This window comes from Anser brachyrhynchus (genome assembly GCF_964034855.1).
Source record: "Anser brachyrhynchus genome assembly, chromosome: 1".
Taxonomy (NCBI): Eukaryota; Metazoa; Chordata; class Aves; order Anseriformes; family Anatidae; genus Anser; species Anser brachyrhynchus.
The window spans coordinates 200,880,188-200,907,826 of NC_137694.1; the positions used below are offsets into that span (position 1 = coordinate 200,880,188).

The 27,639-nt window shown below is 45.7% G+C and overlaps 1 protein-coding gene across 3 annotated transcripts; it reads left to right on the forward strand.

The window, feature by feature from the left end:
- Window positions 1-55: 55 nt before the first annotated feature.
- Window positions 56-27,382, forward strand: SMCO4 (single-pass membrane protein with coiled-coil domains 4). 3 transcript variants are annotated; one of them, XM_080604038.1, is made up of 7 exons: window positions 16,607-19,123; window positions 19,225-19,397; window positions 19,947-20,217; window positions 21,392-21,557; window positions 24,484-24,546; window positions 24,635-24,701; window positions 26,269-27,382. In XM_080604038.1, exons 4-7 carry the CDS (start codon window positions 21,504-21,506, stop codon window positions 26,574-26,576), a joined length of 492 nt encoding a protein of 163 aa, XP_080460164.1. In that variant the 5' UTR covers window positions 16,607-19,123; window positions 19,225-19,397; window positions 19,947-20,217; window positions 21,392-21,503; the 3' UTR covers window positions 26,577-27,382. The 3 variants fall into 3 exon arrangements, with proteins under 3 accessions (XP_080460165.1, XP_080460166.1, XP_080460164.1); XM_080604039.1 differs by lacking the exons at window positions 16,607-19,123; window positions 19,225-19,397; window positions 19,947-20,217 and adding an exon at window positions 56-244; XM_080604040.1 differs by lacking the exons at window positions 16,607-19,123; window positions 19,225-19,397; window positions 19,947-20,217; ... (1 more) ...; window positions 24,484-24,546; window positions 24,635-24,701 and adding an exon at window positions 71-244.
- Window positions 27,383-27,639: the final 257 nt, after the last annotated feature.

The following is a 27,639-nucleotide window of genomic DNA, read 5'->3' on the forward strand; positions in this document are numbered from 1 at the left end:
CCAGAGAGGGGCCGGGAGGAGCCTCCGGCTCGGCTCGGCTCGGCTCGGCCGAGGAGGGAGGGAGGGGAGGAGGAGGAGGAGGAGGAGGAGGAGGAGGGAGCTGCCACGTCCTCTGCGCCGAGCGGCGCCAGCCCCGCGCCTCACTCAGCCCCACGTGTGGCGGAGCGGGGAAGTTGCGGCGGGGAGCCCGGACTCTGCCCCTCTCTGGCCGCCCGTCCCTGCTCTCAGGAGGGCGCAGCTCAGAGTAAGGACTCGCGGCTGTCCCGGGGAGGAGGGGAGGGAAGGGAAGGGAGCGCTGAGGGGGGAGAGGTCGGGGCTCCGGGAGCCCGCTCCGGTCCTCCCCCCGGGGGGAGTCGCCGAGCTGAGGGGCTCCGGGCCGGCCGGCTTCCCGAGGACTTCCAGGGGGGCTCCGAGTGCTCCAGGGTGGTTAAAAGCGGAAAGTTTTGAAGTGAGGGGAAGCAGGGAGCCGGCCCCGGGAAGGAGGGACCCGGCTGTGAGGCGCCGGGGGCGGCCCGGCCCCGCCGGTGTTGAACGGCGACCCTGCAGGGGGGATCCGTGAGGAAAATAACTCTTGGAAATGAGGAAAAAAATCTCCTCAAAAGGCTCGAAACTTCTTCATCTGGCGTCTATTTCTTTAATTTCGCTTCCTCGGTCGCGAGGACGATCGTGTGTGAGGAAGGACCGAGACTTCTGTTTAAGCAGCCGACCGAGGGGGAAGTAAGCTCAGGAAAGCATTAAAAGGTGACCCAGGGGAAAGAAAAATAAGATAATCCGTTCTGAATGCAAATATGCTGCTTTTACCTCTTTCTTAAGCGCAGTGAATTCATTTGTTCGTGTGTTGTCCCTGCCGTGTGCTGCCGTGAGTTCAATTTGTAGCTTTTTTCGGTTCTCTGTACAGTTGGGTACCTTAAAAAATAATTTACTTTCCGCTATGTTTCTAAAGCCGTTATGCTTCACACCTTTTAAGACGGTAGGGAAAATAAATGTTGTCATGTTATGGAGATTTACATTCCGTGGTCCTGCCCCAAATTTGTGTCAGGTTTTTGTGGGCTCGAGCGGTGCCCGGCTGTGTTGGGGCCTCCTGGGGATTTTCGTGATCCTCTCAATTTGGAAAACCTGATTGTGTGTTATTTTTAGGTCTGTTGAAATTGTCTCCTTTAAATAAAACAAAAGTCTTGCAGAAATTCCCTGACACCCTATTAAAAAAAAAAAGTTTCTAATTAGTGCATTTTTAATAACTTTTTCTCTCTCTTTTAACTGTCTTTAGTGGCCTATTTATACCACGCAGACCTCCTAGACTGAAGTTAAGAAGAAAGCAGGTTTTAGACTGTTCTTAAGCTTTGTAGTTAGAAATTTCGCTCATCTTTGTCAGATAAATGAACAGCTCGTTGTTATAGCAATTTTAGTTTTAACTTTCCCTCATGATGTGCAGGAAATGTAAAAGGGACGTTTACCAACAGGGATTTGGAGTGTGGTTGTCAAATACCCTTTATAATGTAGGGAATTCTAGGAACTACCTGTTTCTTTAGTGCTCTTTCCAGCAGGGACTCGCACAACTGTTATCTTCTGCTCCTCAAGAGGGTTTTGGCGAAGCTGTTGACTGCAAATGCAGAGTGATATAGAAGAGCATGGACAGCACTGATACATACAGAGGTAAAAATGAGCCGTTTACAGAGCTCTGGGCATCTTCAGAGGCTGCCAGAGTGGCTGTCGGAAAGCCCTGTTTCTAGGGAGTCCTTAGCAGAACACCCTCCTGGGGTGTGACCAGTGCTTGCAGGCCAACAGGACTGTCCCTGTTTTGCCCCACGAGAGGGTGAGAGGTAATGGGCACAAACTGAAGCATGGGAGGTTCTGGCTTAATATGAGGGGGCACTTCTTTACTGTGAGGGTGACAGAGCAATGGCACAGGGTGCCCAGAGAGGTTGTGGAGCCTCCTCCTCTGGAGATACCCAAAACCTGCCCGGATGCCATCCTGTGCAGTGTGCTCTAGGTGATCCTGCTCGGCAGGGGTTGGACTGGGGGATCTCCAGAGGTCCCTTCCAACCTCAGCCATTCTGTGACTCTGTGACTGACTTGCCTGAGACAAGATCTTAGCAGTGGCAGCGTGTCTGTGGAAGAGCACCTGGGCTGTGAGGTGATCCCAGAGCACTGGGCTTGAGCGGAGGTTGCGCTGTGTGAGGCAGCTGCCCTCAGTCACATTCCTGACTGCTCGTTTGGAGGTGTGCACAGCAACAGGTGAGAGAGTAGACGATCTCCTGGTCACTGCCTTATCAGTATGCTAGCAAAATAATATATATATACTTAAACTAATCATGTTTTTCCATGCATTAAATAGGCAGTAAAGTGCTTTTGCATATCTATACAATATACATGCTAATTAGGTGGTATGAGCTATCTCACGGGATGGTCGATAGACTACACAGTAAATCTTTTGGCTATGGCACTCAATGCGTAAGGTAACAGTTTATTTGTTAATTTTTGTTGCAAATTTTCCTTCTCCCTGGTCTTTCTCCCTTGCGTGTTACTTCGAAGCCCAACAAGACTTGGCCTGGTGCTGTGTGCATTACCTAGAAGCAGTGCTGTAGAGAAGCTGAAAAGGGAGAGTTCTCTCCACGAAGAGTCGCAGGAGACCTGCCCTGGTTCAGCAGGTAGCAGTGCTGTCATGGGGACTGCACTTAAAGGAAGATTAATTTATCTTTCACAGTGGTATCAGGGCTTGAGAGAACTGAGCACGAATTCTCTCTGCTGAATTGGCTGGGTTTGCTTTTTTACTCTTACAGCTGTGTGTCCCAGCTACTCCCAAAGAGTCTGAGCTCTTCGAGAATGGATCTGGCATTTCTTGATTCAGCTATAAGGTCTCTGTGCTCCGGAGCAAAATGATCTGTCTGTCTCCCTGCAAGACTCTCCATGCACTGCAAGAAGTATCTGTGGATTCATTGATGTCCTGTTGTCCCCATAGCAATTTGTGTTGCGTGCAGATCTGAGCTGCTCTATTTTTTTGTGATAATAGTTTGATTTCTGACAGCATGGAAAGGTTTCTGTAGTATCTGGCAAAGAGATCTTGGTTGTTGTCTTCTCAGGAGGTCTCCTGATGTTAATTGCTGTACAGGGCCACCAAGGCAACAGCAGGGCTGCCCTGTAAGACCACAAGTTCTTTAACCAGATGACATTTTTTATCACAAAATAAGGCATCCTGAGGGGCCTCCCTGATCGTGATTTCCTGTGTCCATCCCCCCACCTCACCCCCCAACTATTATTATTTTTTTTAATAACCATTGCAATATCAGCTTTCTTGTAAGTGCTCAGTAAAGCTGAGAAGTTACCTTCCTTTCAGCCCATATGGGAAGGAGTTATGTTGACAGATGTGAGCTCTGTGAGGATTTGCTGAGCTCTTAATCCTGTTTGTGGCTAATAGGCCACGCTAATGTGGAAGGGCATCTCTTCCAGTGTATAAAGGTCTTAAGTGCTGCTACCTTAGGGAAAGGTGCTGTTAAAATCCTGGCATTGTCTTAGCAGTAGTGGCAGTCCCAGAGGCTGTCGGTGTAAACCTCAGCAACAGCGCAGGCCTCCACCCCTACTTTTTGTTTTTTCTTTGTAAGAGAGAATTTTACTTGTTAAGAGAAAGCCTGAAATAATTGCTGTAGGCAATAGAGGAAGGAGGCTCTGCACACTGGATGTGGCAGACAGCCAGAGACTGGATATTTGTGAGCCCTTTAGGCACACGTGTATCTTGAGGGGATGAGAATGTGTGATAATATTCTCTTTGTTGTCTTTTGCCCTACCCCTGGTTTGGTCTCAGGGTTTTTTATTCTTCTTCATCCTGCTTTGTTTGATTTCTTGTACAGTGTTTTTAGTTGCAAAGAAGTTGGTCGCTTCTTTCTCCCTTTAAAAGGTGAGCTCTGTGCTTTTAGATGTCAATGTGACTGGAAGTTTCTGGCCACTTGTTATCATTAGAAATCTTGGAGAATTTCTCAAAGCATAGGGCATGCTCCGATTGAATTGTTCTGTGTTAAAGTTCTGAAGGGCTAAGCATAATTTTAAGTATATTAGCAACTTGGCAGAAACTTCTCTGCCTGGTCCATCAGTATTCTGGTCAAAACCTAATCTAAATAAATACTCTGCACTGATAGGATGTTCCCTGCAGTTCCGTGTGAGTGCAGAAGACACCGCTGTCTGCCCTGTGTAATTATTGTGTGACCTTTATTGGGGTCAAAGGAGTTCTGTGTAGTTAACTAGTGATACTCCTAGGGGCTGAAAGTCTTTCAAGCAAAGTAACCTTTTTCTTGTTGCTAATTTGCAATATTAAAGACGTGCAAGATAATGAGTGGCTTTAGTTCTCTGCTAAAACCAAATGGTTCGTGAAACCAGGACTAGGTGTATACATGGAAGACTGAGAGTGATTTGTGACACTGCCTTGCAATATGCGAGAAGCTCATTTTTTTTCGTTTCTCTTGAGTAGAGGTAGCTAACAGTGCCAAAAATACCTTTATTTTTGCCTTTATATCAAGCACTCACTATAATAGCTGCAAGGGAAGGCTTCTGTGACCATAATGTATTCCTTCTCTAACCGGCTTATAAAAATTGGACAAAATAATAGGGAGACTCAGTGAAAGTGTCAATCTTGAGGAACTCTTCTTTTCTTTAAACAGGTGGTAATGATAATGCTGGGCTTTTCTCCGTCCTTCACGGCTGCCTGTGGACTTTCTGAGGTGAAGGGGTTTAAAAAAGGGCTCTGCATGCAGGTTAGAGTGGGCGGGCTCTGGCCCACTCAGGTGGGTATTGGCTGCTAGAAAATTATGGCAGAAGGTGAGGAGACGAAAGCCCAAGGTTTTGTGAAGTGGCCAGGCATGCAGTGGAAGAAATGCTGAAACTCATTATCAGACTCATCAGTGCCTGGGAGCCGGGCTGGAACATGAACCCGTGACTGTTGCCTTAAGCCCTAGTGCCAGCTAGCCTCTTCTCTGCTCCCTTTCACAATTTTCATTTTATCTCCTGTTTGGATTGCACATGTTTGCCATTAGACTTTTTCTAATGATCCTTTTCTTTGCACTCCAGTTATCTCTGTATTTCTTCCCTTTTTACCCCCAGCTGTTTTTTGTCACTTTGTCTAATATTTTTAGTCGTATAGTTAGATTTTTTTTCCCCTCCCTCTGTGTCTCCCTCCCACAATGTTGTTTACATTGGTTCTTCCTTTACTTTCATCTTCTTATATTTTTCCCCTTTTAACTCTCATCCTTAGAGGAACCAGTTTTACTTTTGGAGACCAGCCCTTTTGTATTGATTGCCAGCTGCTTTTATTGAAACTAATTTGCATTCTCTGCTCTCATTGTGCTAGACAGAGGACTAGTGATTTTGAGTAGAGCTCTTTCCCCAAAGGCTTTGCTCAGAAATTGTCTCAGTATTTCACAAAAAGAGTGGAAAATAAAGAGCAACATCAGTGCAAAAGCTGCTTCTGCCTAAACCGATGTGTTTGCGCCTTTGTCACATGAAGAGCAGAAATGTGGCCGGCCCTGCTGCAGGCACGAGTGACTTCTCCAGGCTGAAGTGAGCTGGTGGCGTGGAGGAGTGCAGAATGCTGGGGCATTGGATTTGCTTACGTGGGCACCCCTTGGAATTGGCACTAGCAAACCCTTAGAAAGCTCTTAAAAAAAATAAGACCCTTAAAAACAAGACTCTTAAGAGGTGGACCCTTAAAAATATTGATGGACCCTTAAAAATAAGACCTTTAAAACCCTTAAAGCTCTTAAAAAAGTATTAAGGGTGCAAATATACTGTGGGTAAAGAGCTGAAGAGCTATGGCTGCAGGATGGTATAATTGGGGGAAAAAATTAAGCAGGTTAGGGTGGGCTTTAACACTCTAGGTAGCACCTGCCTTCAGTAAGGCTCTCTGATAAGGTCTAAGGGCCTTTAATAAGGCTCCTTGAGCCTTGTATTGCTACCTATAAAACCCTTGTGTTCAGCCCATCTTGATGTGGGCCTTTGTACCGTGTTACAGGTATTAGATAATCATGCCTTGGATGTACCAAACCTCAGGGTGTATTCATCTTGTTCTCAGACTGCTTTCTATTTATAAATTGGTCTCACTGCCTTTTCACCGTATGCCTTTTTTTTTTTTTTTTTGACACCTTGGCTTTGTATACTCAGAGAGCAGTTCTCTGACCATGATACGGTGCTTCGTATCAGGCCTGGAGAGGAGGCGTGCTGTACAAATGCGTTATTAAAACTCACTGAAGCTCTTTGTCTCTAAAAAAAAGTTAATTTCCTAGCTTGTCTGCCTACTAGTCGTTAGATGGCTGTAGCATCTTTCGCTTTGTGTAGCGGCTTTGTGTCATGAAAGACTTTGTGCTTGGTTTTGCCACCCAAGTAAAAGGATGACAGAAATAAGGAAAGGTTCAGATGAAGCTGCGGGATGCAGCTTTTAGGTATAAAAGGGCACCATCAAACATAGCTTGGTGCATGGCTCTTGCCATACAAAGAACGCTGAAGATCCCAGAGACTCTTCTTAGATCTTACTCGTGCCAGTATTAAGTACGGCTCTTATCCCCCAGCTGTGCCACAAAAAGGCTCGGGGAATACACGTGTAGTTGGTCATTTTTATGACCTTAGGTCTGCCTAGAGACCTTTGCACTTACTGTACCGGGTCTCTCCACACCCCCCCCCCCCGACCTGGCACTGCAGTGCCACTTCCCTAGCAGTGGGAAAGCACGTTGCTAAACTTCAGGGTAGTTTAGGACAGAAACTGCAGATCTTAAATGGCTGGAGGGGGTTAGGTGGTGATGCTGCATAGCGCTACAAAAACAGGTTTACTGAACTGACACTTTAAAGGAGTGGCCTGTAGCTGCAGTGTTATGATCTGTGAGGTGTGTTTGAAGGCGTGGAGTTATTTGTGCGGAAGGGCCTTAGCCTGGAGGAAGGGGGTGCAGGTCAACATCTTGCCTAAACATCTCGGTTTGGGGCTGCTTCTCAGGAGCCTGGATGCAGAACTGAGATTATTTCAGTCTGCACACCAAGCCTTAGCCAGCTTCCCTCCATTGTTCAAATCTTTCCCAGAGTGGTAAGAGAAACATTTGACAGGATAGAAAACACTGTCTGTAAAAGTAAGATTTGCCCTGAAATCTGATTGCCTTGAACTACTTCTAAGCGTTTTATATGTTTAAAAATTGGAACTGGCTTACTCTTTTTTCTGTTGCTAGTTTATTTAGCATGTTAACTCATATGGTACCTTCTAGCAGAAACACTTCTGCCTTTTTTTCTCCCTTAATGACTTAAGTTGGGGAAAAGGGACAGAAAGATTTGAATACAAGCATTTTATTTTTTGTCCATGTCTTCCAGCTGTAGAACTGCCTTCCTGAGTGGGAGAATCAGAAAGTGAGACCTCTCTGTTCTGTGTCCAGAGTAAAACGCAGAAGCCAGCAGTAGCAGTTGGAGTGAGAACCCATTTGACTTTTTGGACCCTTGCCCTTGTTAATAACAGGATGGGTTATTGCTATTGAAAATGGTGTTTTTTTTTTTTTTTTTTTTTGGTTTTAAAGAGCGGTATTACATTTATTGCGTGTTTAAGGGGGAGCAGGGGTTGTTTCAAGCACCCAAAGAAACCTGTAGGAATAAATCTTTGCAGGAAATTCAGTCACGGGCTGAAATATTCAAGTCGGTCTGTATTTATTAACATGAAGTTCCTCCCGGGCTAATTATCCCCCTTCCAACACCGACAGCATGTAGCTCTACAGTGCCTTGCAGACGGACCTCCACTTCTGTCTACGCTCCTAAATAATTAGATAGGAGTTGGATCTTGTCTGTAAGCCACCTAGCTTTGTTATTTCGGTGCTCAATTTAAAAAGCGCTGAGAGACTGGCCTTTTTAGCTTAGGCACAGCACCTCTCTAACGAACTGCTGCAGCTTTTGAACTGGAGCTGGTTTGCTTTGGATCTTCTCTGAACGGGAGAGAGGAAATTTGGGACCAGACGTTCCTCACGGCTGGTAAGTTTGGGAAGCTGCTAGGTGGTGTTTGTGTCCCTTCCTCATCCGCTGTTCTTGCTCCTGAGGTGCCCAGCTGCCAATGGGTAGGTACCCATGCACTTGATGCATACATTTTTAATGCCTGGATGCGTTTTCTTGGCAAAGATTGGTTTTCCAATGCCTCTCTTGCATCAGTAAAAAGAACCCGGTGGCCCCTAAAGCTTTTCTACTTCATGCACTTTGCCCTTTTCAATCACTTTGTGGTTTTGCAAGGATACAGTCCTGGATATTTTACAAATCCTGTGTTGCTGAGCTAAATGACATTTAAAAATAAATTATTTATTTATTGAGAGAAAGGTGTGTGCTTTGACGATAAATGTGTGTTTTTCTCTGTATAACTTTATCTTTGCTCTGTGCCACGCGATCGTGAAGGAGAAATTCAGCACGAAGAGGTCTTCTGACAGGTTTTGGCCTTAGCAGCCCTCAGAAGCACAGGAGAGCAGGAGAGGAAGAATTAAGAGGAAGAGCTGCAGTGTGCAGAGTCTGAAGAATTACCATCAGTATTTCCAGTCCCTGTTTCATGTGCTGTAAGGAGAAAGTTGACTGAGGATGAAATCAGAGAGCTAGATAAGGCCCTACAAGCAGCAGAAGCTTTCTGGGCTGTGCTCAATCTTCTAAAATACAGTTTAAGAAACAGCCAACAAAATGTGTTTTCCGGGGGCTGAAGAGATTTCTAGGTGGTGATTCCTGTTCATCTGTAAGCTTCAAATGCATTTGATAATCCCCATAAAATGTGATTCAAAAGTATTTTTAAGCTTAACCTTATTTTAATTAAAAAGAGGCATCATGGCAGGATATTCCACATTGCATGTTTGCTGAACCACATATGCTAGCTAGATAAATGACAGGAAATTTTGCTCTCTGCTGTTTATTTGCTGCTGTCTTTTGTGCCAAATTTTAGTTGTTGCAGGGTTGTTTTCTTTGGGAATGGAATGGGGATGCATTTTTCGCTGAATATCTTCATTCTGTGAATGTTTTCATTTGTCGTGTGAAAATACGATGCTGCGTTACCAAAAATAAAGAGAAGTTAGGTTGTAGGCATGAATTGTATTGTCGCCTACTTTTTTTCAAGTAATAATTTCAGTAAAGACTGAAGTTTTGTTAGTCTTGGGGAGATACAGTTGCTTTCCAAAATAAATATTATTTATGGAAGTTTCTTTCAAGTCATCTATGGGAGAGTGAACACGCAAGGTGGGGGGTGTATGATGTTTCCTTTGGAACATACCTTTTCCGAATATATTTTTAAAGGCTGCTAATCTGTTTCCTGCCTGGGAAACCAAGGAAGTCAAGGCGAGGAGGGTATGGCCATAGCTGTTACTTGAGTGCTGTGGCGTTTCTATGACTTCCATCTCCTACGCAGTTACAGGCTCTGCAGGAAAGGGATATGCAACTTGTGCTGAAAACTTTCAGGTTTCCTATTTTTACGAGCACGCTGGTTTCTGGCTGAGCCACTTCTCTCTGGCTGCTGGGCCCTTCTCATCTTCCACCGCCCAAGGAGCTTCGTGGTCTCCACAGGTCCTCACCACCCTGGGTAGTTAAAGATCTCCTCCCTCCAGCCTCACGCTACCAGGAGCGTAGCAGCATCAGCTATGTGCCAGTCCCTCTGAATTCTGCTGCCGGTAATATTTCTTGTGAATAAAGTGTTGCTGTTACAGAATTCCAGGGAGCCCTGAATATAAATGTATCAATTATGTGTCAACACAACAGCATCTGTCGTTGAAATTGGGTATCATTTATTTGGCATCAGCATAGCGAAGATTTGGCTGGCAGCCAGGGTAAAATATTCCAGCAGAAAAAGCTGCAATGGGAGCCATCTCCGAAGTAATTCTCTGAAATTCAGGTGCTCTAACATCATCTCTTAATAAATTCTTAGACATTAGGGACCTTAAGCAAAAAGCTTTTCAGGTTTCAATTCATGTCTACTTTTATTTCTCTTTCATGTTCAATTATTTTTTTGTTCTTGCTTTCTGAAGAGATGCAGACAAGGTGCTGGGATGTATACATCCTGTGATCTGAGATCCTTTTTTGACTTTAACTTTGCATTTCATATTCCAAGACTTGTTTATATAAAAATTCCAAGCGAATGCAATCGGTGATAGCTGCTTTGGGGAAACTTTGCTTAACTGTGAAAGAGGCAAGGCTTTTACGATAGGCGAGTTAGAAATGATATCTTTTCCCCTCAAAGATTAGTGATTGTTTTTTCTTTTTAACCTGTTCTCTATAATCTTGCTTGCTTTTTCTTAGACCTTACCTAACCTAAGTTTCATGTTCCCAGAGATGTGAGTGAGTCAGAAAGGTAATTTCAGAAAGTTAGGAAACCCCCAAGTCTTTTAGACACCCTGTTTGTCATGGATGCGCTTGCTGTGGTTCAGTAAGCATTTTAGGGCACCTGCGAGAAATCAGAAAGAGATGACTTTGCTTTTATGGAGGATTCTTATCGTACTCGAAGGAGGTAAAGAAGCAACTCTTCTGTTGAATGGAATAGCTTGTAATGGCCAGCTGTTTGGTTCTGATGTAACTATCTTTGAAAAAAAGAATATAGGAAGCTCCGATTTGTCAAGCAGAAAATGTGTCAGAAAGATTTGGAGGTCATATAATGCATCTGCATTCCTACCTCGTTTCTTTTAACCGGCTAGGCTCCAAACAGTCTCTGTCCCCTCACCAAATTAACGATATTCACTTGTGTGCTGAAGAATCTCCTTTCTAGGAAAGTGTTAAGAACAATGCAGAGATAAAAGTAGTTGGCAGAAAATATGCATTGGGTTTTCAGTGCTGGAAGAAAGGCTTGTAGAATAAAGATGAGCTTTTTTTTTATTTTTTATTTTTTTCACTTTTTCCATGAGGTTTGAAGTCCTGTGAAGTTTAGTTTCTCTCAGAGGGGGGAGAACACCGAAAGGGAGGGAGGTCTATGGTAGTCTCTGCATTTTAATTGACTTGGTTTCTGTTTGGATAGAAAAGAAATAGTAAATTTGGATTAACTCTTAACTTTGTCCTGTCACAAGAAATCACAAGCCTGGAGTTAAGTAATGAAACCTCTTTAGGAAAGTCGATGCTGCCTTATCCAAGCTCAATTTATTCAAGAGGTCAGCTCTGCTGCTGCCCTGGCAAAGCTTGAATGTAATGATTAACCTCTTTGTGACCGTTCACCTGACTGCTGCCTTTCCATGCGCTGTTTACGTAAGCATAAGCCGAGATGATAATGGAATGCTGCAGCAGAATTGTATGAGCTATCTGGGGGAAAATCTGTTTCCGAATCCTATATGCTGCATGCATCAGCCCCGGTGAAAGCGAGAGAAGCCCGTTCAGAAATCCGATTAGCCGTCTGCCCTCCAGATGAGTTAAAATCGCTGTCCAACGTGGTTAGCAGGGAATCCAACCGGCGGCTCGGCTGGTAACAGTGCTGTCGCCTCGTATAGAGAGGTGAGGGCATTCGTTTCAGCCACGTCGAGTGCCAAAGTGATACCCTGTAATAAATTTTAAAATCCTCTACGGAGCTGAACCCGGCACTGCCTTGTTCTGTTGTGTTGCCCTTCCATTCAGCAGATATCCTTGTGAGAGCTTCCAGAAGTGTCGGGTAAGCAGCGCCATTCGAGAGGAGGGAGAGCGTGCTTTGGGTGAGAGCAGCACGGAAAAGTGCAGCGTGAGGTCCAAGGTTCAAAGCAGAGCGGTGTCAAACAGTAGACGGTGTGCTTGCTGCAGCTGTGATCGTCTCTGTGACTTTCTGCAGCTTAAAACAAATCCGTAGTTCTTGTGTTTACTTCCCAAAATTCTAGTTCAGAAGTAGCTTTAGTTAATGAAATAGCCTGTAAAGTGTAAGTTGTTTTTCTATTAAAATGGAGAGTATCAAGAAGAGTAATTCTAATGTCAGCTGTACCTGCCTCCCTCAGCCAGGGATCTGCAGCCCACTTGGGATACGCAGATGCTTGTGTCCAGGGAGAGACCTGCCTGAAACCTGTGGGTACCAACTGAGACAAGCTGCCAGACTGGAAATGAACTCGTTTTGCTTCCTTCATCTTCAGTTCTTCCCACACGTGCATAGCCCTGTATCTTTTGAAAGTATCTTCTCTTGGTAGTTGTTGCTTCCCATCGGTGTTTATCTTCTGTCTTCCACTTGAAGGAGAGGAACAGGGACTGCCTTGATTCTTTTTTGGTTAAGTGCTGTACACTTTTTAACTCTTGAGTTCCATCACGTTACTGTGAGCTTTGCCAGTGCTAAGTTAGTTTGTGCTTCGTTCTAAGCTTGCTCTGCTGAAAGACGTGAATACCGTGTCCGTTCTGTCCAGAGGTTTGTGAGCAATGCTGACTTGTTGCTACCATCTCCAGTTGTTTGAAAGCTGGTGTATTCCCTTGGCTTAATTTAGCACATTTGGGTGCTGGGTTGGTGGTTAGCAAGAAGCCCTGCTAAACCACTGCCTGGTTCTCCGACCAGATGAATGGTTTATTTATCTCCGTGCCGAACATCCATCACTTTTCTCAGTCTCTCTTCTTCCTCCTGGTTCAGATTAGTTTGTTTGAGGGAAATCACGTTTTCCTTTTCCGTGTTACTGGAAATTCAAATGACAAAATGTCCCATCTTCACTCTTAGGAGCTGAGAAGTGCTATTTTGAAGTGCCCTCATATTAAATTTTGGGGCCTCTGAATCTACTTTTGGCACTGCAGCTCTCGTACCAAGGCAGCACAGCTTTTACCTTGAGGACCAGCCTGTGTGGAGCAGTTTGCGAAGACAGTTCAGTACGTATCAAGTCAGCCCTGGAACCTCACACAAGCCGGTCTCCATCCACTTACCTCAAGGAGAACTGAGGTGATTAATATTTATATAAAAGCTTTCATGTTTCCACAGTGAAACTGCCTCACTCTCAAAAGAAAAGGTGGCTTTTCCCCTGGTGACTTGGTGTGAAAACGCTTGCAAAGGCTTTCAGCGGCGCTGCATCCGAGGCAGGCATCAGCAGAAAAAACTAAGGTCGTCTTTAATTTGGTATTTCATTTCGTGAAATTGCCTACTCTGAGAGAAATAAAACATTTACATGTATATTAACCAATGTTTGCCAGCTCCTGGAATAAAGCCAGTTCTCTCAGGGCCAAACAAACACTGAGTGAATGAGTAATAATCTGCTATTGTCACTCCTAATTTATGGATGGGCTGATAGAGCAATGTTTGCCATTTTAAGTTGTCCTATTTGCTTGAAAGGCTAAAAACCGTGATTAGCTATCAGCCTGGAATTGTGGAGGATCTGCAGCATGCCCGTTTATAGCTGATTTCCTGAATGTAGCTGGTGCAAAACTTCCAAACCTCCCCGCGTGGTAAGAAGTGACTGTGGAAGGGGATGAGAACACGGGAAGGTTACAGGAGTTTGGGGACAGTAATTTGGAAGCTGCAGGGAGAGGCTGAAAAATATATAACAGTGCCTCTTAAATGACCCGCAAGGTCCCCGTGCCTCATTTAGTTTTTGAGGAAGTCTGTGTTATCTCTTTCGCGGTGGTACAGAGTTAAAAATCTGTGGATTCCTGAGATAATGGTTATACTGAGTTTGTATGGTTAAGAAGTAAGAACGAGAAGGAGAGCGCCACACTGAGTACTTTACAGAGGTGTTTTATTGCATCTCTGAGCCTTTTTATTTGCTTAATTTTTCAAGAAATGCAGTAAAAAAAAGTTTTGAAAACTTCACTTTACACATTTTTGTGTGGCTTTCTAAGCTAACAGCAATCTTTGCAAGATTGGGATGATTAAAAACAGCAACAAGATTTTTTTTATTTTAATTTTTTGGTTGAGAAAGCTGCACGTTTTTTAAAGGGAGTGCTTAAAATCCTTCCCCTCTGAGGCCCACATTAAATACTGCAGAGAGGCAAGTAGCACAGCATCCCTCTGGAGGAGGATCTGAGGCACAGAGAGTCACTCCTGGGATGAAATTTTCCTCGGGCTGTCCTGTGAATTTGTCTGCGAGACCACTTGGCAGGCTGCGGAGGAGCCTGCAACACCGCCCCTAAACGCATCGGCGGGAGCTGGAGGAGAATTCCAGACCTCACAGGACAGCTGCCCCGGGAAAATCCACGGTGCGGAGATGAGAACGATAACTGATGTCCCTCTTTAATGACCTGGAGCCCATCCACATCTTTTATTTAATTTCCTTACAGCTTTTTCTTCCGCGCGCTGTTTGGAAGCAGCGGAAGCTGACCCAGCAGAGGCACCTGGGGCTGGGGCTCCCTCTGAAAGGTCAGACCCGGGGCTTAACCCTGCCCTGCAGAGCCTGAGCTGCCTCTTGGTGGTCACGGGTGCTTTGAGGAGACGGGAAACTAATATATCTCTGATTTGAGAGGTCCGATTACACGGGATCCAAGCCCTGTGTCTGCAGGGTGGTGAGCAGGCTCCTTCCAACAGCCATTCCCTGCACACCCACCGTTCCCAAACCGCCCACGGGCCCTACAGATGTAAATTGTTGCAGGTTCAGGGGAAAACCTGAAGTGATTTGCTTGCTGAATGCCTGCCCTTGCATTTAACCAGAAGTTAGCCTACCAAACGTGGCCGAGGTGAGCGAGGAAACAAAGCGAGCTGCATTTTCGAGAGCAGGTCAGCTGGATGTTGATAAAAACGAGAAGAAAAAAGACAAACACTCTCAAAACAAAACCGAAACCCAACAACAAAACCCACAAACCCAACAGCTTGGAGGAGTTTCTTGAAGTTGCTCCAAAATGGGGAACTCTTGAGATTAATCTGCATCAATCCATAGGAAGAAAGAAAGATGCCTACTCAGGTCTCAGCAGCAGCAGGTGCCCGCAGTATTATAAATCGAAAGCAACACAAACTGAGGTGCTTATTCGATTTGCCTTTAGGATGCTTTGAAGAGTTGTAAAGGAACAGAAAAACTACCGCAGGAGCTGGCTTAGGAGGGTGGCTTAAATAGCTGTGCTGCCAAAGAAACCAGAACATGAGCTAGAATAACGGGTAGGCTTGTGCAGGAGAGGTTATCTAGCAGCGATTTGTCCCCACCAAGGAGAGGGTGACTGAGAGCTTTGGAGGGATGTGATTGAACAGTGGAGGGCTTAAGTTTTTGGACGGTTTTAGTATGGTATTGAGCTTTAATGTATTTTCCAGGAGATTGCACCGTAATCCTTTCTAGAGCTTACGCTTCTCAAGTTTTTCCGTGTTTCCCTTTCCCCTAGCTGACCAAAATTAATTCTGTGGGAAACGTTCACGCTTGGGAAACGGGCTGGTTCAGGATGTTTGCTGCCTTTTTGGATAAGGCTTTGGTGAGGGTTATATGTCATCCAGCATTTCTAAAGCTACTGAAACCCTGTAGGGTCTCCACAGTGAGGTGGCTGAGCTAAGAAAGTAAACCAGCTCAGAGCAGCAGGCTCGGCTGACAGAGAAGCCATTAAAAATGAATAAAAACCTGCCTTTTTTTTTTTTCTTTAATGAGATGCTCAAATTGATTTAATTTGGCAGGGAGCACGCTAGGAAATTGCAGCGTGGGAAAATAAGACCGCATGTTTGGGAACTGTGAGTTGGCCTGTGTGAGATGCTGGATCCTGCTGCTCCCGGGGGGGATGAGATGTGCTGCAGGACGGTGTCGCAGATCTCCTTGGGTCCTACACCCTCTGAAGCAGCTGGTGTGCCACGCTAACCCCTTGAAATGATTTAGCTGTGGTTAGCAATTCTGGAACGGGACTGCCTTGGGAAAGTTTGGCTCAGCGGGGAACGAAGCCGGGACGCTGCGCTGGGCGCATCGGCGGTGACTTTGAGAGCACTGAGAACACAGCAGAGCACTTGAAAAACAACCCGAGCGGAAAGGAATAAATGTGAAGGGAGCAAATGAATACTGTTACGTAGGGAATATCGTGTTTTGGTCTGGGTAAGTGCTTTAGAAGATCACTCGTAATTTCTGGTGGCTGAATTCTGGTGTTGAATCAATAGCTGCTTGCTGAGCACCGAGAGGGACTTGCGAGGCCCCCTCCTCTGACTACCTGTGCTTGCTTGTAATGGACTTCCATTACGCACGCAGCTCCACGCCGTTTGCTTCTGTCTTGAGTTGTCTTGAGCGTCTGGAGCAGATGGAAAGCCCTGGCAGAGGGCACGTCCAAAGGTGGTGCCAGAGCCACTGCTGCAGAACTGCCGAGGCAAAACCAGGCTTGTGTCTGGGGATGGCTCTGCTGGGAAACTCCCTTTGCTTCCAGCGTGCAAAACTTTTTGTTCATCCATCTCTTAATTTTTTATTTTTATTTTTTTTAGGTCTTAATTAAACTTTCTGCATTGAAATTAGTTTACATTAATGTCACACTGTCTTATTATGTGCAAATTGACGGACACTAACAGGGATTTGATCAGCCTAATCCAGCTGTATGTAATTATGTGCCTTCTCCTTAAATAATTGCAAGCAGAGTCTATCAATCGTGGCAGGGGAGCCTGCTGCTTTATTATAACGTGGGATTGTTTAGTGAAATGCAATAAGGCTTCAGGTTTAAGCCGGGAAGTAAACAGAATGAGATTTTAATGAGAGCACCGATAGGAAGACAAAACTCCCCACCCATCCTGTGTTGCAAGTCTCAGTCCTTACCTTCCCTTCCCCCCAAAGGTGTCCTGATTGCACTGTTGTCGCAATGTTTGAGCACGTTGCTGTAATTTGAAGGGAGTCTGGGGAAACTGCAGGTTTCTGACTGTCAGAGGAGTTCCAGCCTCACCAGTGGTGCTGTTCTAATGCAGGGTGGGTTTTGTTTCACTCACTGATAACTCGATTACCCGGATCAAACAAGGGAGCACAGAAGGCAGCAGAGGTGGAAATGAACTCAGCCACGCCACAGCAAAGCAAAACGCCGTGAGACGCTTGCCCTGCTTGGAAAACAAGGGGCTGAGGGAGGCTCCTTTCCTGCGGAGATGGGAAAGAGGTTCCTCTATCACACACGCTCACTTCAACGACTGTATTTGGGTTGACTTGTGTTAGTTCCTCTGTCCTGTCATGCAGCCCTCCCCTGGCATGTGCGCAAGAAGGGAGAGACAGGCACAGTGCCAGCACTCTTTCCTCAGCCTCCTACTGAAAAACCAGCTGTGCCAAGAAAAGCTTGAAAAACCAGAACTTCAAACAAGCCCTGAAGCGGGTGAGTTTGAGATCAGAACCCCTTGTTCGGCTGCATCCAGTTCCAGGACACTCCATAAATCGGCAAGTTTCATTGTCAGGGCACTGCTGTCCGTTTTCCCCTGCAGGACTGGCTCGGGAGGCTTTCAGGAGCCCAGATACACATCAGTTTTGACTTCTGTTATTGTGGAGAGTTCCGTAACTTGAGCCAGAAGAGGGAGATTTCCCTTTGTGCCTTCCGAGGAGGCTGTTTCACAAGAAATCTGAGTCCAGCATTCACAGATTGTCTTGTGGTCAGGAAGCACACATGTTGTTTCTAGATGTTGTCCTGGTGTCTCGGGAGCTGTTTTTCAGCTTTCCTCTTCTGTTGGTCAGTCTCCATCGTTCCAGCAGCCCTGCTGCCACCTCAAGCTCATCCCTTGCCTTCGGGTTTTTGTGGTTTTAGGCTCCCCAATCCATTCTTGCTGTGGGCACGGATTTTTTTCCCTGCCAAGCTTTAGTCGGGACTGAATTTTCAGTGCCAAAGTTTTAATGACAGCAGAGTTATAATGAAAAGCAGTGACAGTCCCTCAACTCCCGTGTTTGCATTGCAAAACCCTAACGTCAGCCTTCAGACTTGCAGGCGTTCTGCCTCACTGGTGTCTTTAGGATCTGCTTCAAACCTATTTGCAGCGATGCCGTCTCACGGAGTGACTTTGTTGGGAAGCCGGTAGTTTGGACCGGAGGAGTGCCAACCAGAACGCATGTGCTGGAACATAAAAAAATGAGAATTTCCCATTTAGGATGTAGAGTTTCCCATCACCGGCTCAGAGGATGAGTGCTGCTGGGGCGGCAGCTCAGTTTGTGGAGCTGAGGTAGCCGGGACAGCCCCGGGCTCGGTGGGCTGCTGGCCCTGGTGCAGTTGTAGTGGAAAACAAAACGCCATTTTCATGCCGTACTCCTTTTGCTGCACAGAGGCCGAACGCTTGGAGTTAACCTGGGAAAGCAGCACATGGATTTGAAGGAATTTAACACCGGTGGCTATTGTGTTTATTTAATGTAGCTATTTAGGAACAGTTTGAATTTCTGTAAACGCAGTGGAAAGATAAATGATTCGTGTCTGCCAGATTTGTGTCAGGAACAGCTGAGAAAGCTAGTTTTCAAGAAAACGGCTGAGCAAACACATGATGTGGAGTCATATGCTAGGTGTTGTGGTTTGCTGCCCTTCTGTGCAAGATCATCTGTGGCTGCGGATGCGGAGAATGGCAGGAATGGCAGAATTTCTCTTCCAGCCCTGCCTTGGGAACTGAAATCGTGCAGAGACAGAAATTACATGTTTGTTTTCGTCGTGTTTTCAGTAAATATTATTCCCGCTTCGTCACTGGACTGCCTCTTGCAGAAACTGTCTTGATACCGATTCTTTACCTACACGGAAAAATCTTGGTTATTTGTCCCCCTGTTCGGAGAGCAAAAGCACTCGCCTTTTCATTTTTTACTCAGTTCTCTGCTGTGTCTTTGCCGTACTCAGGGCAGGTTGGATTGCTCTGCACTGGATGTCTGTGCCTAAAATACCAGCACCTCGTCTCTCTTTAACGACACCTTCCCAGACGCAGAAATCCGCGGCTTTTTGTTTCTAATATAGGTTCCTCGCTGCCTCCAAGTCCTCGGAATTGTGAAGATCGTATTGAAACAGCTTTTTGTTTTGACGGCCTTGTACTCCCTGACTTCCTGGCAGTACTCAGTGATGGCTTTCATTTTCCAAATGCTGCGAGTAGTTTGGAGACTCTCAAAGCTACACTCGCAGTAAATGTGATGTTGCAGTAATGACGGGTCAATTCAGATTTAGGTCGGTAATTTGGCAAAAAAAAAGAAAAAGAAGTAAAAACAACCACCACCAAAAAACTCACCCCCCAACTTTCACTAAAAAATAATGCTAAACCGACTTCAAGCAGCATTTTAATAATTCCATATCGTTATGTGCGTAATTAAAAGCTTTTGCCGTCGAAGAGGGGGTTGTTTTGATTTGTTAATCCTAATTCTTTGCTGCAGTGAAATAGGCTGAGGTAGGTTCTTACGGTATTAAGGATCGGCTTCACGCCGTGGTGCGAAAATCCATTTTTCACAGAGGCAAAATTTTTCTCTTAATGCTTTTCCTCATTTTTAGCACTCCGAAATCATGACAGGTAGCGTCACTGAAACATGAAGATTTCAATTTTAGCACTGCAAGTATTGTCTTCAGCTACTCGCCAGCTCCGCCACGTAACTTCTGCCTGGAAGCCGTGGGCATGGTGACCCAGAGCATCGGATAGCGCAGGAGCCAAAGTTACCCGTGTCGCGGTGAGCTCTTCCCACACTCCTTCCTCACTCAGTTGCCTTTGTTTCAGTAGGGGGACAGCTCGTACGAATTAAAAGTTTATTTTTTGAGCACATAATGGTTGTTTCTCCATGTTAATGGTCCCCCGGAGCTGCGCGTCAGGGCCAGGAGGAACTGTCCTGCAACTGGAAGTATTTGCTTCATCGCGAGGCTGCTTTTGTGTTGCTGGAAGTGAGTTTGGGGGAGGAGGGAGGGAGGGTGTGATGGGGATTAAAGCGTTACGTTAATCTTCTGGGCAGGCCCGCTCTTTAGGGTTCAGCTGTTTCAGTCAAATTGACAGATCTCTGCTCTCTCCATCTCCGTCACCCACACAAAGGGTTGCATAGAACATTTTGCTCCTTCGGAGCTCGTCAAATAACAAAGGTTTCGAAACTTATCATTTTACACTTAGTGTTTTAAAAGTAGCGTGATTGTGCTTGGACGTGGGTGGGAGTATAGCCGGACAGTGAGTGCTACAGTTGGATAAAAACTGTTAGAATCGTGCTTTTTTCTTTTTTTTTTTCTCCCCTCAGAGTCAGGTTTGCAGAAGCGTGAGGTGCCTGGTGTTGGACAAAAAACGCAGGAGCAGTTTTGGCTTGTGACTGCAGGAGCTGGCTGTTAGCAGGTCTGAGTTCTTCTGCAAGTCCCGCAGGGCACCCAGGTCGTGACCGTCTGAAGGAATGAAGGGAAGATGCAAGGGTTCTCACTTTTCTCTTACACCTGGGAAAACCGAAGCACAAGAAAAACAAGTGGCGGAGCTGGACCTTGGCCTGGCTGGTCGGAGAGGCTGCGTGCAGACCCGAGGTCTCTGGAGACCCCATCCAGAGCTCTGAACACACATGTTGCTGTTTGGAAATCTGTCCTGAGCTCCTGCTGAAATACATTTTAAAATTCCTATTTAGCTGTATCTCTTAAGCTGGCCAAATCACATTAGAAATTGGTGACCTTGCCGGTGCTGTCGTAGCAATGGCCAGAGCGGAGAGCTGCAGGAAAGCCAATCCCCTGGCCAAAATGTGGTATTTCACCTCGAGGTGAAATCAGCTGTGGAGTAAATCTGTGCTCTGTGGGGTAGTCTAAAGCAAACCTTTCTTTTATTAAATTTTACCTGGGGCTTGTATAACAACGTCGCACACAGTTCAATCATTTAAAAAAAAATAAATAAATCATCTGTGTGGTTTCAAAGGAAGGAAATAAAGTGGGGTCTAAGCAGCAGCTAGACGTTAACGAAGGCGGAACCGTGGTGCTGTTATTTCTGCCAAGTTGCTGGCCACAGGCACCCTGTGGTGGCCAGTCCCCGTGTCACATTTCCTTCATCTCTGTCAGGAGCTGCCACCTCCTCGTGGTGGTGGCCTCTTTCCATCCTTGGGGCTCTGCTCCTCTTCCAGCCTGTAGGGCACTGCAGTGCCCTGAAGTTGCAAGTCTGGTTACAGAAAAAAGGAACAAGGCGATAGGTTTGTGGGTTTGGGTTCTTCCTCTTGACTTACTTTTGGTTCTGATGTATTCTAGTGACTGGGAACTACTGGTTTTAGGGGCTTTTTGACGCTGCAGTAAGGCGAAGAGCGTTGTCTGCTTACATATCTTGTGTCCTTTTTCCCTCCCGTTGGCAAGCAATTTGAATACAGCGTGTCCTCCTGGTCTCCTGTTCTGTTGTTTGTTTGTTTGTAACGGCTCAGTAACATACGTGGCCCTGGGGGAAAATTTAAATGATAAAAATTAATTCTTGTTGGGTTGTTTGTTTGAATTTCAAGATGATTTCAGTCCCAGAACTGTTACAGTGTCGGGAGCAGGATCCTGGGGCCAGGTTAATCCGAAGTGGCTCACAAACGCTTGTAATTCTGGATTTGGAGAGAAATTATTCAGCTTAATGTGGTTAATACATTCATGCTGTAACAGCAGTGATAATAAGTTCCTCAGATGTCTAGACGTGTGATTACACTAAGAGCAGATAAACGAAATCTTTTGTGCATGTTGCTTGTAGGAGGAGATCCAGAAGTGCAGTACTCAGCGAGCACCCGCGCAGCCGGAGTCGGCTCTGCCTTTCCTGGCGCCCGGGAGCAGCCGTGTGAGGAGCTTCTACCTGCAGATCACTAATGGCCAGGGTTAATTTTACAACAAAAGGAGGCAGCGGATTGCCAGAAATTCAGGTTGGAAGATTGTTGATGTGTTTTGAAGGCTGTCAGTCCCCGTAGGTGTTACTACAGCCTCGCCCCTGCTTAACCACATCTGAGTTGCCTTAAGGTGTTGCCAGATGCTCCAGCATCGGTATGAGTAACTTCAGCAAGCCTACTGATTTGTGCTCTTAGGCTTTGAGGTTAGCTCTGCAAACCAGTTCAGAGCAATTTAACCCAGAAATTAGAATGAAGAACATTTTTACATGTAAAAAGCAGTTTGGATGATGGGCAGAGAGGAGAGTAATCGCACTGGCTAGACTTTGAGCCAGGACAGGATAGTTGTGAGTTGTTCTTATGCTGAAGAACAACATTTTTAGGTTTGTCCTCACTGGCTTGAACTTTCCAGGTTTTGTTCTGCTTGAAACCTTAGTTTTTCAGGGTCAAGTTGGAGCACTGTAGTATCAGAGAGAAGAGGCAGCCTCTGAAATGGATGTTCCAACCAGCTACACCCAGTCACTGCTTGCCATTCATAAAAGGAAGGTGAAGTTAAAGACAGGCTGTTGTGGACCGCAGATGTTCCTCTTCTACTGGACTCTGTTAATCTTTTCTGTTGGTATTCCTGCAAATGTCCCAGCTGAAGGAGTCACTGACCAGCAAAGGCAGTGGCTGACCCAGTTGGGTGTTCATTTCTAGCCTCGGAGGTGCTTGGGCTGGGTTAAGCAGTTCCTAGAAATGGGAGGCAGCCTCAGGGGGATGCATACAGCGTGTGATAGCACTTGGAGGGGAAAGAAGACTCACAGCTTCTGTTTGAGGAGAAAAAGCAAGTTTCCAGCTCTCCTGCAGAGAGTGAGTACGCTGGTCACTGAGCTTGGAAATGAGTTTGCACAAGACTGGAGTACACCGAGGCCGTTGCTTTCTCATCACCCTTCTGAGAGCAGCTTGATCTGAGACACAGGCAGTGCTAACTAGGTTATTAATTACAGGCATCCTGATGATATATTATCTCCTTCCACTCCTTGTCCAAGTTTGGCCTTTCCAGTGGGCAAGCGGGACAAATAGTGGCCAGTGAAGCCCATGTGTGGCTAGTGAGAGGCCTGGAAGTGGATAAGGACGGCTGTGACCACCCTTACTCTGCTTGCACAACACGGGCCACAAAATTTTGTCTTATGCAGCTGAACATCAGTTTTTAAGCACTGCTCTGCACCAGCAGGAATACACCTGCGCGTACATGTACAATGTCCTGGACCTTTCCTGTGGGCGAATTCTCCTGCAGAAACCACATGGTCTCCTAGAGGCAGCAGGAGCCTGGCAGCAGCTTGCAGAGCCTGGCTGCTTCCCTTCTGTGGTTTAAGTAGGATGAACCCCGAGGCTCATCTGGCTAAAAACTGTAGGCTGGTTTCTGCACAAGGCCATCTCCGCTGGTAGCAAAGCCAAGTAGCCCGGTCTATTGGAAGCGTGTTTGAAGATCGATGCCAGATTCCCAAACTGGAGAGCATCAGCTCGCGACTCAAGTGGTGCTGACATTTGCAGGAAGGCTTTATGTTCCAAGCCATCAGATGCTAGCTAGCGTATGTAATTAACTTGGTATCATTTTGCTTCACAATGAAATATTCAAAAGAGACTTGATGTTTCTAATGTCTGGGTAGCAAGTGATGCTGTGTAGAGCAAGGCATACGCTTATTGTTCGAGAGCTTGGTTTCATGGCAACTCCTGTTTGTTACTATGGTACACAGAAAGTCCCAAAGGATTTCACTGTCCATCACTTCTTAGGTCTTGTGAGTAATCCAGACATGAAACCCACTGACGTGCGCTAACAGTAGAGACAGAAAACAATATGAAAATACGTGAAACGCATCTCTAGTTATCCCAGGGGATAAATGTAAAGCTCTGTTTTGCATAGTAGTTTCTCCAGAGTTCGGTAACAAAGCTTGTGACCAGAGTAGGAGGAAAATGGAAACTGGAGGAGAAAAACAGAGATCTGTTTTTCCCCAGAGGAAATCTAAGAATAAGTTGGAGAAGTGATTAACAAAACAACAACAACAACAAAAAAAACAGCCTCCCCCCAAAACACAGTTTGCAGAAGTTGCAATACCAAAGACTTTCTCCTGAATCAATAAGAGAGATGAAGATTTGACGAAAGGAACAGGTAACGTTTAGAAATCAGGCAGTCCTATTTGATTGAACAGACTGGAACAGGGTGTGGTGTATTTGCTCCATCCCTTTCCTATTTGCCTTCTCGCTGTGAAGTTCACTGACTGCTTCTGGTCTCTAAATACGTTCTGCATTTCAACTCTAGTGCTGCAGCTGGCGGAAGGAAGACTTTCTAAGACTTGAACTTTGTCTCCTCTTTTGAGAATCACCCCAGCCACCCAAATTTCCCTTTTATGCTTTATCAACACTGACGGGAACTCTTTGCCTCGGAGGCCAGGTTGAATTTATGGAGTTTAAGATCAGAAGAAGCTGGCAAGGCGTGCACATGGGATGCTGAAGGAGCAACCCCAGCTGCCCATGGGTCCTTCACACTGGGCTTGTTCCTCTGGATGGCACCCAGGGAGGACCTCGTACAGACAGACAGACAGACGTACAGACCCGCTGGTTTGCTGGGGGGTTCCCAACGCCACAGGATCGTTCTGCTAGTCTGGTCGCTTCCGTGGCTTTGGGTTGGTGGAGTTGTTCCGCATCGTACCTGAACCGATGAAACATCTCGCCAGCCTAACCGACTGGATGAGATTCACAACAGGCAGCTTGCTGTTAGGAGAAGGGATGAAAGAAAGGATGAAAGCCCTTCTGCAGCTGCACCTAGCGGATAGGTGGGGATTCTTGTTTTGGACGTGGGCATTTTAGTCTGGTTTTGCTTCTGTCGTCAGCCTGACGAACAGGGTTGAGTGATAACATCAGCAGGAAGAATCTCACTTTCAGTGAAAACCACTTTTTTTTTTCCTTTTTTTTTTTTTTTAAGGCAGTCGTAAGACAACTTGTAACGTTGACCAAGATGACGCATCAAGAAGAAATCGTGCCTGTGGTGAGCTGCGAGCGCGATGCAGCTTTGCTTGTTGCCGTGTGCTCACCACCTGCAGCAGCATGCTAACATCGGGTTTATGTTGCGATAGAAAAAAAGAGAGAAAAGAAAGAGGCAGTTGCAGTCGCCCACTAATTTCTTCAAAAGTTTAATTCCCAGTATGTTGAGCGATGGGAAACCATCAGTTCCTATTCAGTTGAACCGAAAGTTAACTGCACAGCAGCAGTAACTGTTCCACCCCCAATTTGTGCTCAGATACAAGTGGCCTGCATGCAGCGGCGGCAGCGGGGACATGGCAAGGAGGAACAGAGCCAGCCGGCGGGCCCTCTCCCTCCCCCAGCCCAGGCAGTGAGTTACGCAGCTGCAGGCAGTGTCGGGGGAGAGAAAAACTTCCCTGCGCCCTTGGGTTCGGGAATACAAGCACCTCCTAATGCTCCTTCTTTCAGGAAGGCTTCACATGGTGCGGTGTTTTTGTTAATCCTGCCTGAGAGATCCTTCTGCTTTTCTAAACCGGTGCGGTTGATGCTCCAGAGCAACTAGCTTATTAATGACTGCTTGTCTAAGACAGCGATTTGTCAGCAGGCTGATTAGCACTTAGGATGTGTGTGGTTTGTTTTTTTTTTCCCATAGAAAAATGACAGCTGTAATGAGAGCGACAGCACTGAGTCACGTTATGGTTTAGGCTATGTTCTGTAAATTAAGCAGCTCTTTCCCCACGTTCCTTCCTGTTAGAGTACCCTTTATTCCCATAAATACCAGGTGTGGATGATAAATGCTTAATGCTTTTCCTTATGACAGGCTGTGTGCTTGCCCTTCCTGGTTCTGCAGATTTGTGGGGAGCCACAGACCTTTGGTTGGGAGCCTGCTGCTCTTACAAGATGGGGCAGCTGGTGCTCTGTGTTGACGCAAGACTAATTCATATTATTTTCATTAAGTCTTTAGCTGTGTTATCTTGTTTGCCTGGGAGGATAAAATGGATGGTGCTGGGCTTTGTTTCCAGCTTAATACAGGGCAAGTTCAGTGCTCCTGGGCGAATGGACACACCACGACAAACTGCTGTAGTTTATCCTGGGGAAAGTGTTGCTGGACATCGAGGTCCTGGAGCGTGTCCAGAGCAGGGCTACGAAGCTGGTGAAGGGCCTGGAGCACAAGTCCTGTGAGGAACGGCTGAGGGAACTGGGGGTGTTTGGTCTGGAGAAGAGGAGGCTCAGGGGAGACCTTATTGCTCTCTACAGCTACCTGAAAGGAAGCTGTGGGGAGCTGGGGGTCGGCCTCTTCTCACAGGTAACTAGTGATAGGACCAGAGGGGATGGCCTCAAGTTGTGCCAGGGGAGGATTAGGTTGGAAATGAGGAGACATTTCTTCTCAGAAAGAGCAGTCAGGCACTGGGACGGGTTGCCCAGGGAGGTGGTGGGGTCACCGTCCCTGGGGGTGTTCAAGGAAAGGTTGGGCCTGGTGCTTAGGGACATGGTTTGGTGGTGACATTGGTGCTAGGGGGATGGTTGGACCAGATGACCTTGGAGGTCTTTTCCAACCTTAATGTTTCTATGATTCTATGATGAAGTGAACGAACATGCTGCAATTCAATTTCATCGAGAAAAGCTGAGTGAGTTGATGCTGGTTAGGGAAAAGCTTTACCAAGTGAAGCTGGATATAGTTTTAATAACTCTATTATATATATAGATTTTGCTCAGAAGACTTGCATTTTTCCCCTTTCTCTTGCAGTTTGTTGCACAGCCAGCCGTTTGAAGGAGACAGAATATTTCAGCCCCTTGCTTCGAGAGACCTTGGCCCGTCTTCTGCAGCTCAACTCCCCTCACTCCTCCGCTTTGGCAACCAAAAAATCCTCAGGGGAAAATGAGGCAGCTAAGAGGAAAGCCCAAAAAAGAGACCTCCAAAGACAAAAAGGAGAGGAAACAGGCGATGCAAGAGGCCCGGCAACAGATCACCACCGTAGTGCTTCCCACGCTGGCCGTCGTAGTACTGCTGATTGTGGTGTTTGTTTATGTAGCAACTCGTCCAAACACGACTGAATGATGCGGCGCTTCAGACTTTCTACCTTTGGGGTATTAATGCTTTTATCAAGAGCCAAAAGAAACTCTCTGCCACTCCTGATACTTTACAAAAGAACTTGGTGGTGTCTTCGGTCTTTTCTCTTGGTTAGGGTTCCACAGTTTCTCTTTAGCAATGTAACATAAAACGTATTAGTGAATGTGCCAGTACGTTTTATGGTCCAGTTCATGTGCCTTTCAGACTTTTAAAATGGTGTTTTTCTGAAATCTGTTTGAAGTTCTATATTATAAAAGGAAATTCTGTTCTGCTATAAATTTGTAAAAAAATCAGCTTTCAGCTTTTATCACTGTTATGGAAAATGTTGCTCCCATGAGCTCTTGTCTGTCTATTTCAGAACTTCCAAAGAAGTACATTTCTTCTTTGTACTTAATGTCATATGAAATGCTTTGATTCAGAAAGGATATATTTATTTTTTTGAATAAAAGAGAGAAGTCTTACTTGGAATGTTATTTTGCAAAAAAAAAAAAATGTGGCTTAATTGTGAAAGCCTACACTGTGTAATAATTTTTTCATTAAACACTATAGTTCACTCAAAAAAAATCTTTTTTTTTTTTTCTTTCTTTGCAATGAGATGAGAATATGCAAAGTGAATACTTCAGGATCCACCAGATCCAGGAATATCAGAAAAGTTGGAAAAGCAGATTCTACCATTTCTGCCATTTATGGTGAAATCGCTAGTAACTACGTAAACACAGAGAGTTGTTTATATGAATGTTAAATATTTAAATCCATTAAGTGGCAATAAAAGGTGGTTTTGGATAAAGCCCTTGGTTATTTTTTCCATTTTTTTAATGTTTCATAAAGGAAGGAAAAGTGATGGTATAACTCTAATCTCTTTACTTAAGTGAGCCGCTGTCCTGTGAAATCCCCTTCTTCCCCTGACTTAAAGGGAGCTGCAAGCACTGTTTAGGCAGTTTTAGCCTCAGAAGTCAAACTATAAATTCTGATTAAAACGCTTGAGTAATTCTGCATTTTTCTACAGCCCTTTCTCGTCCAAATATTTTAAGGCACTCAGTAAGCGTT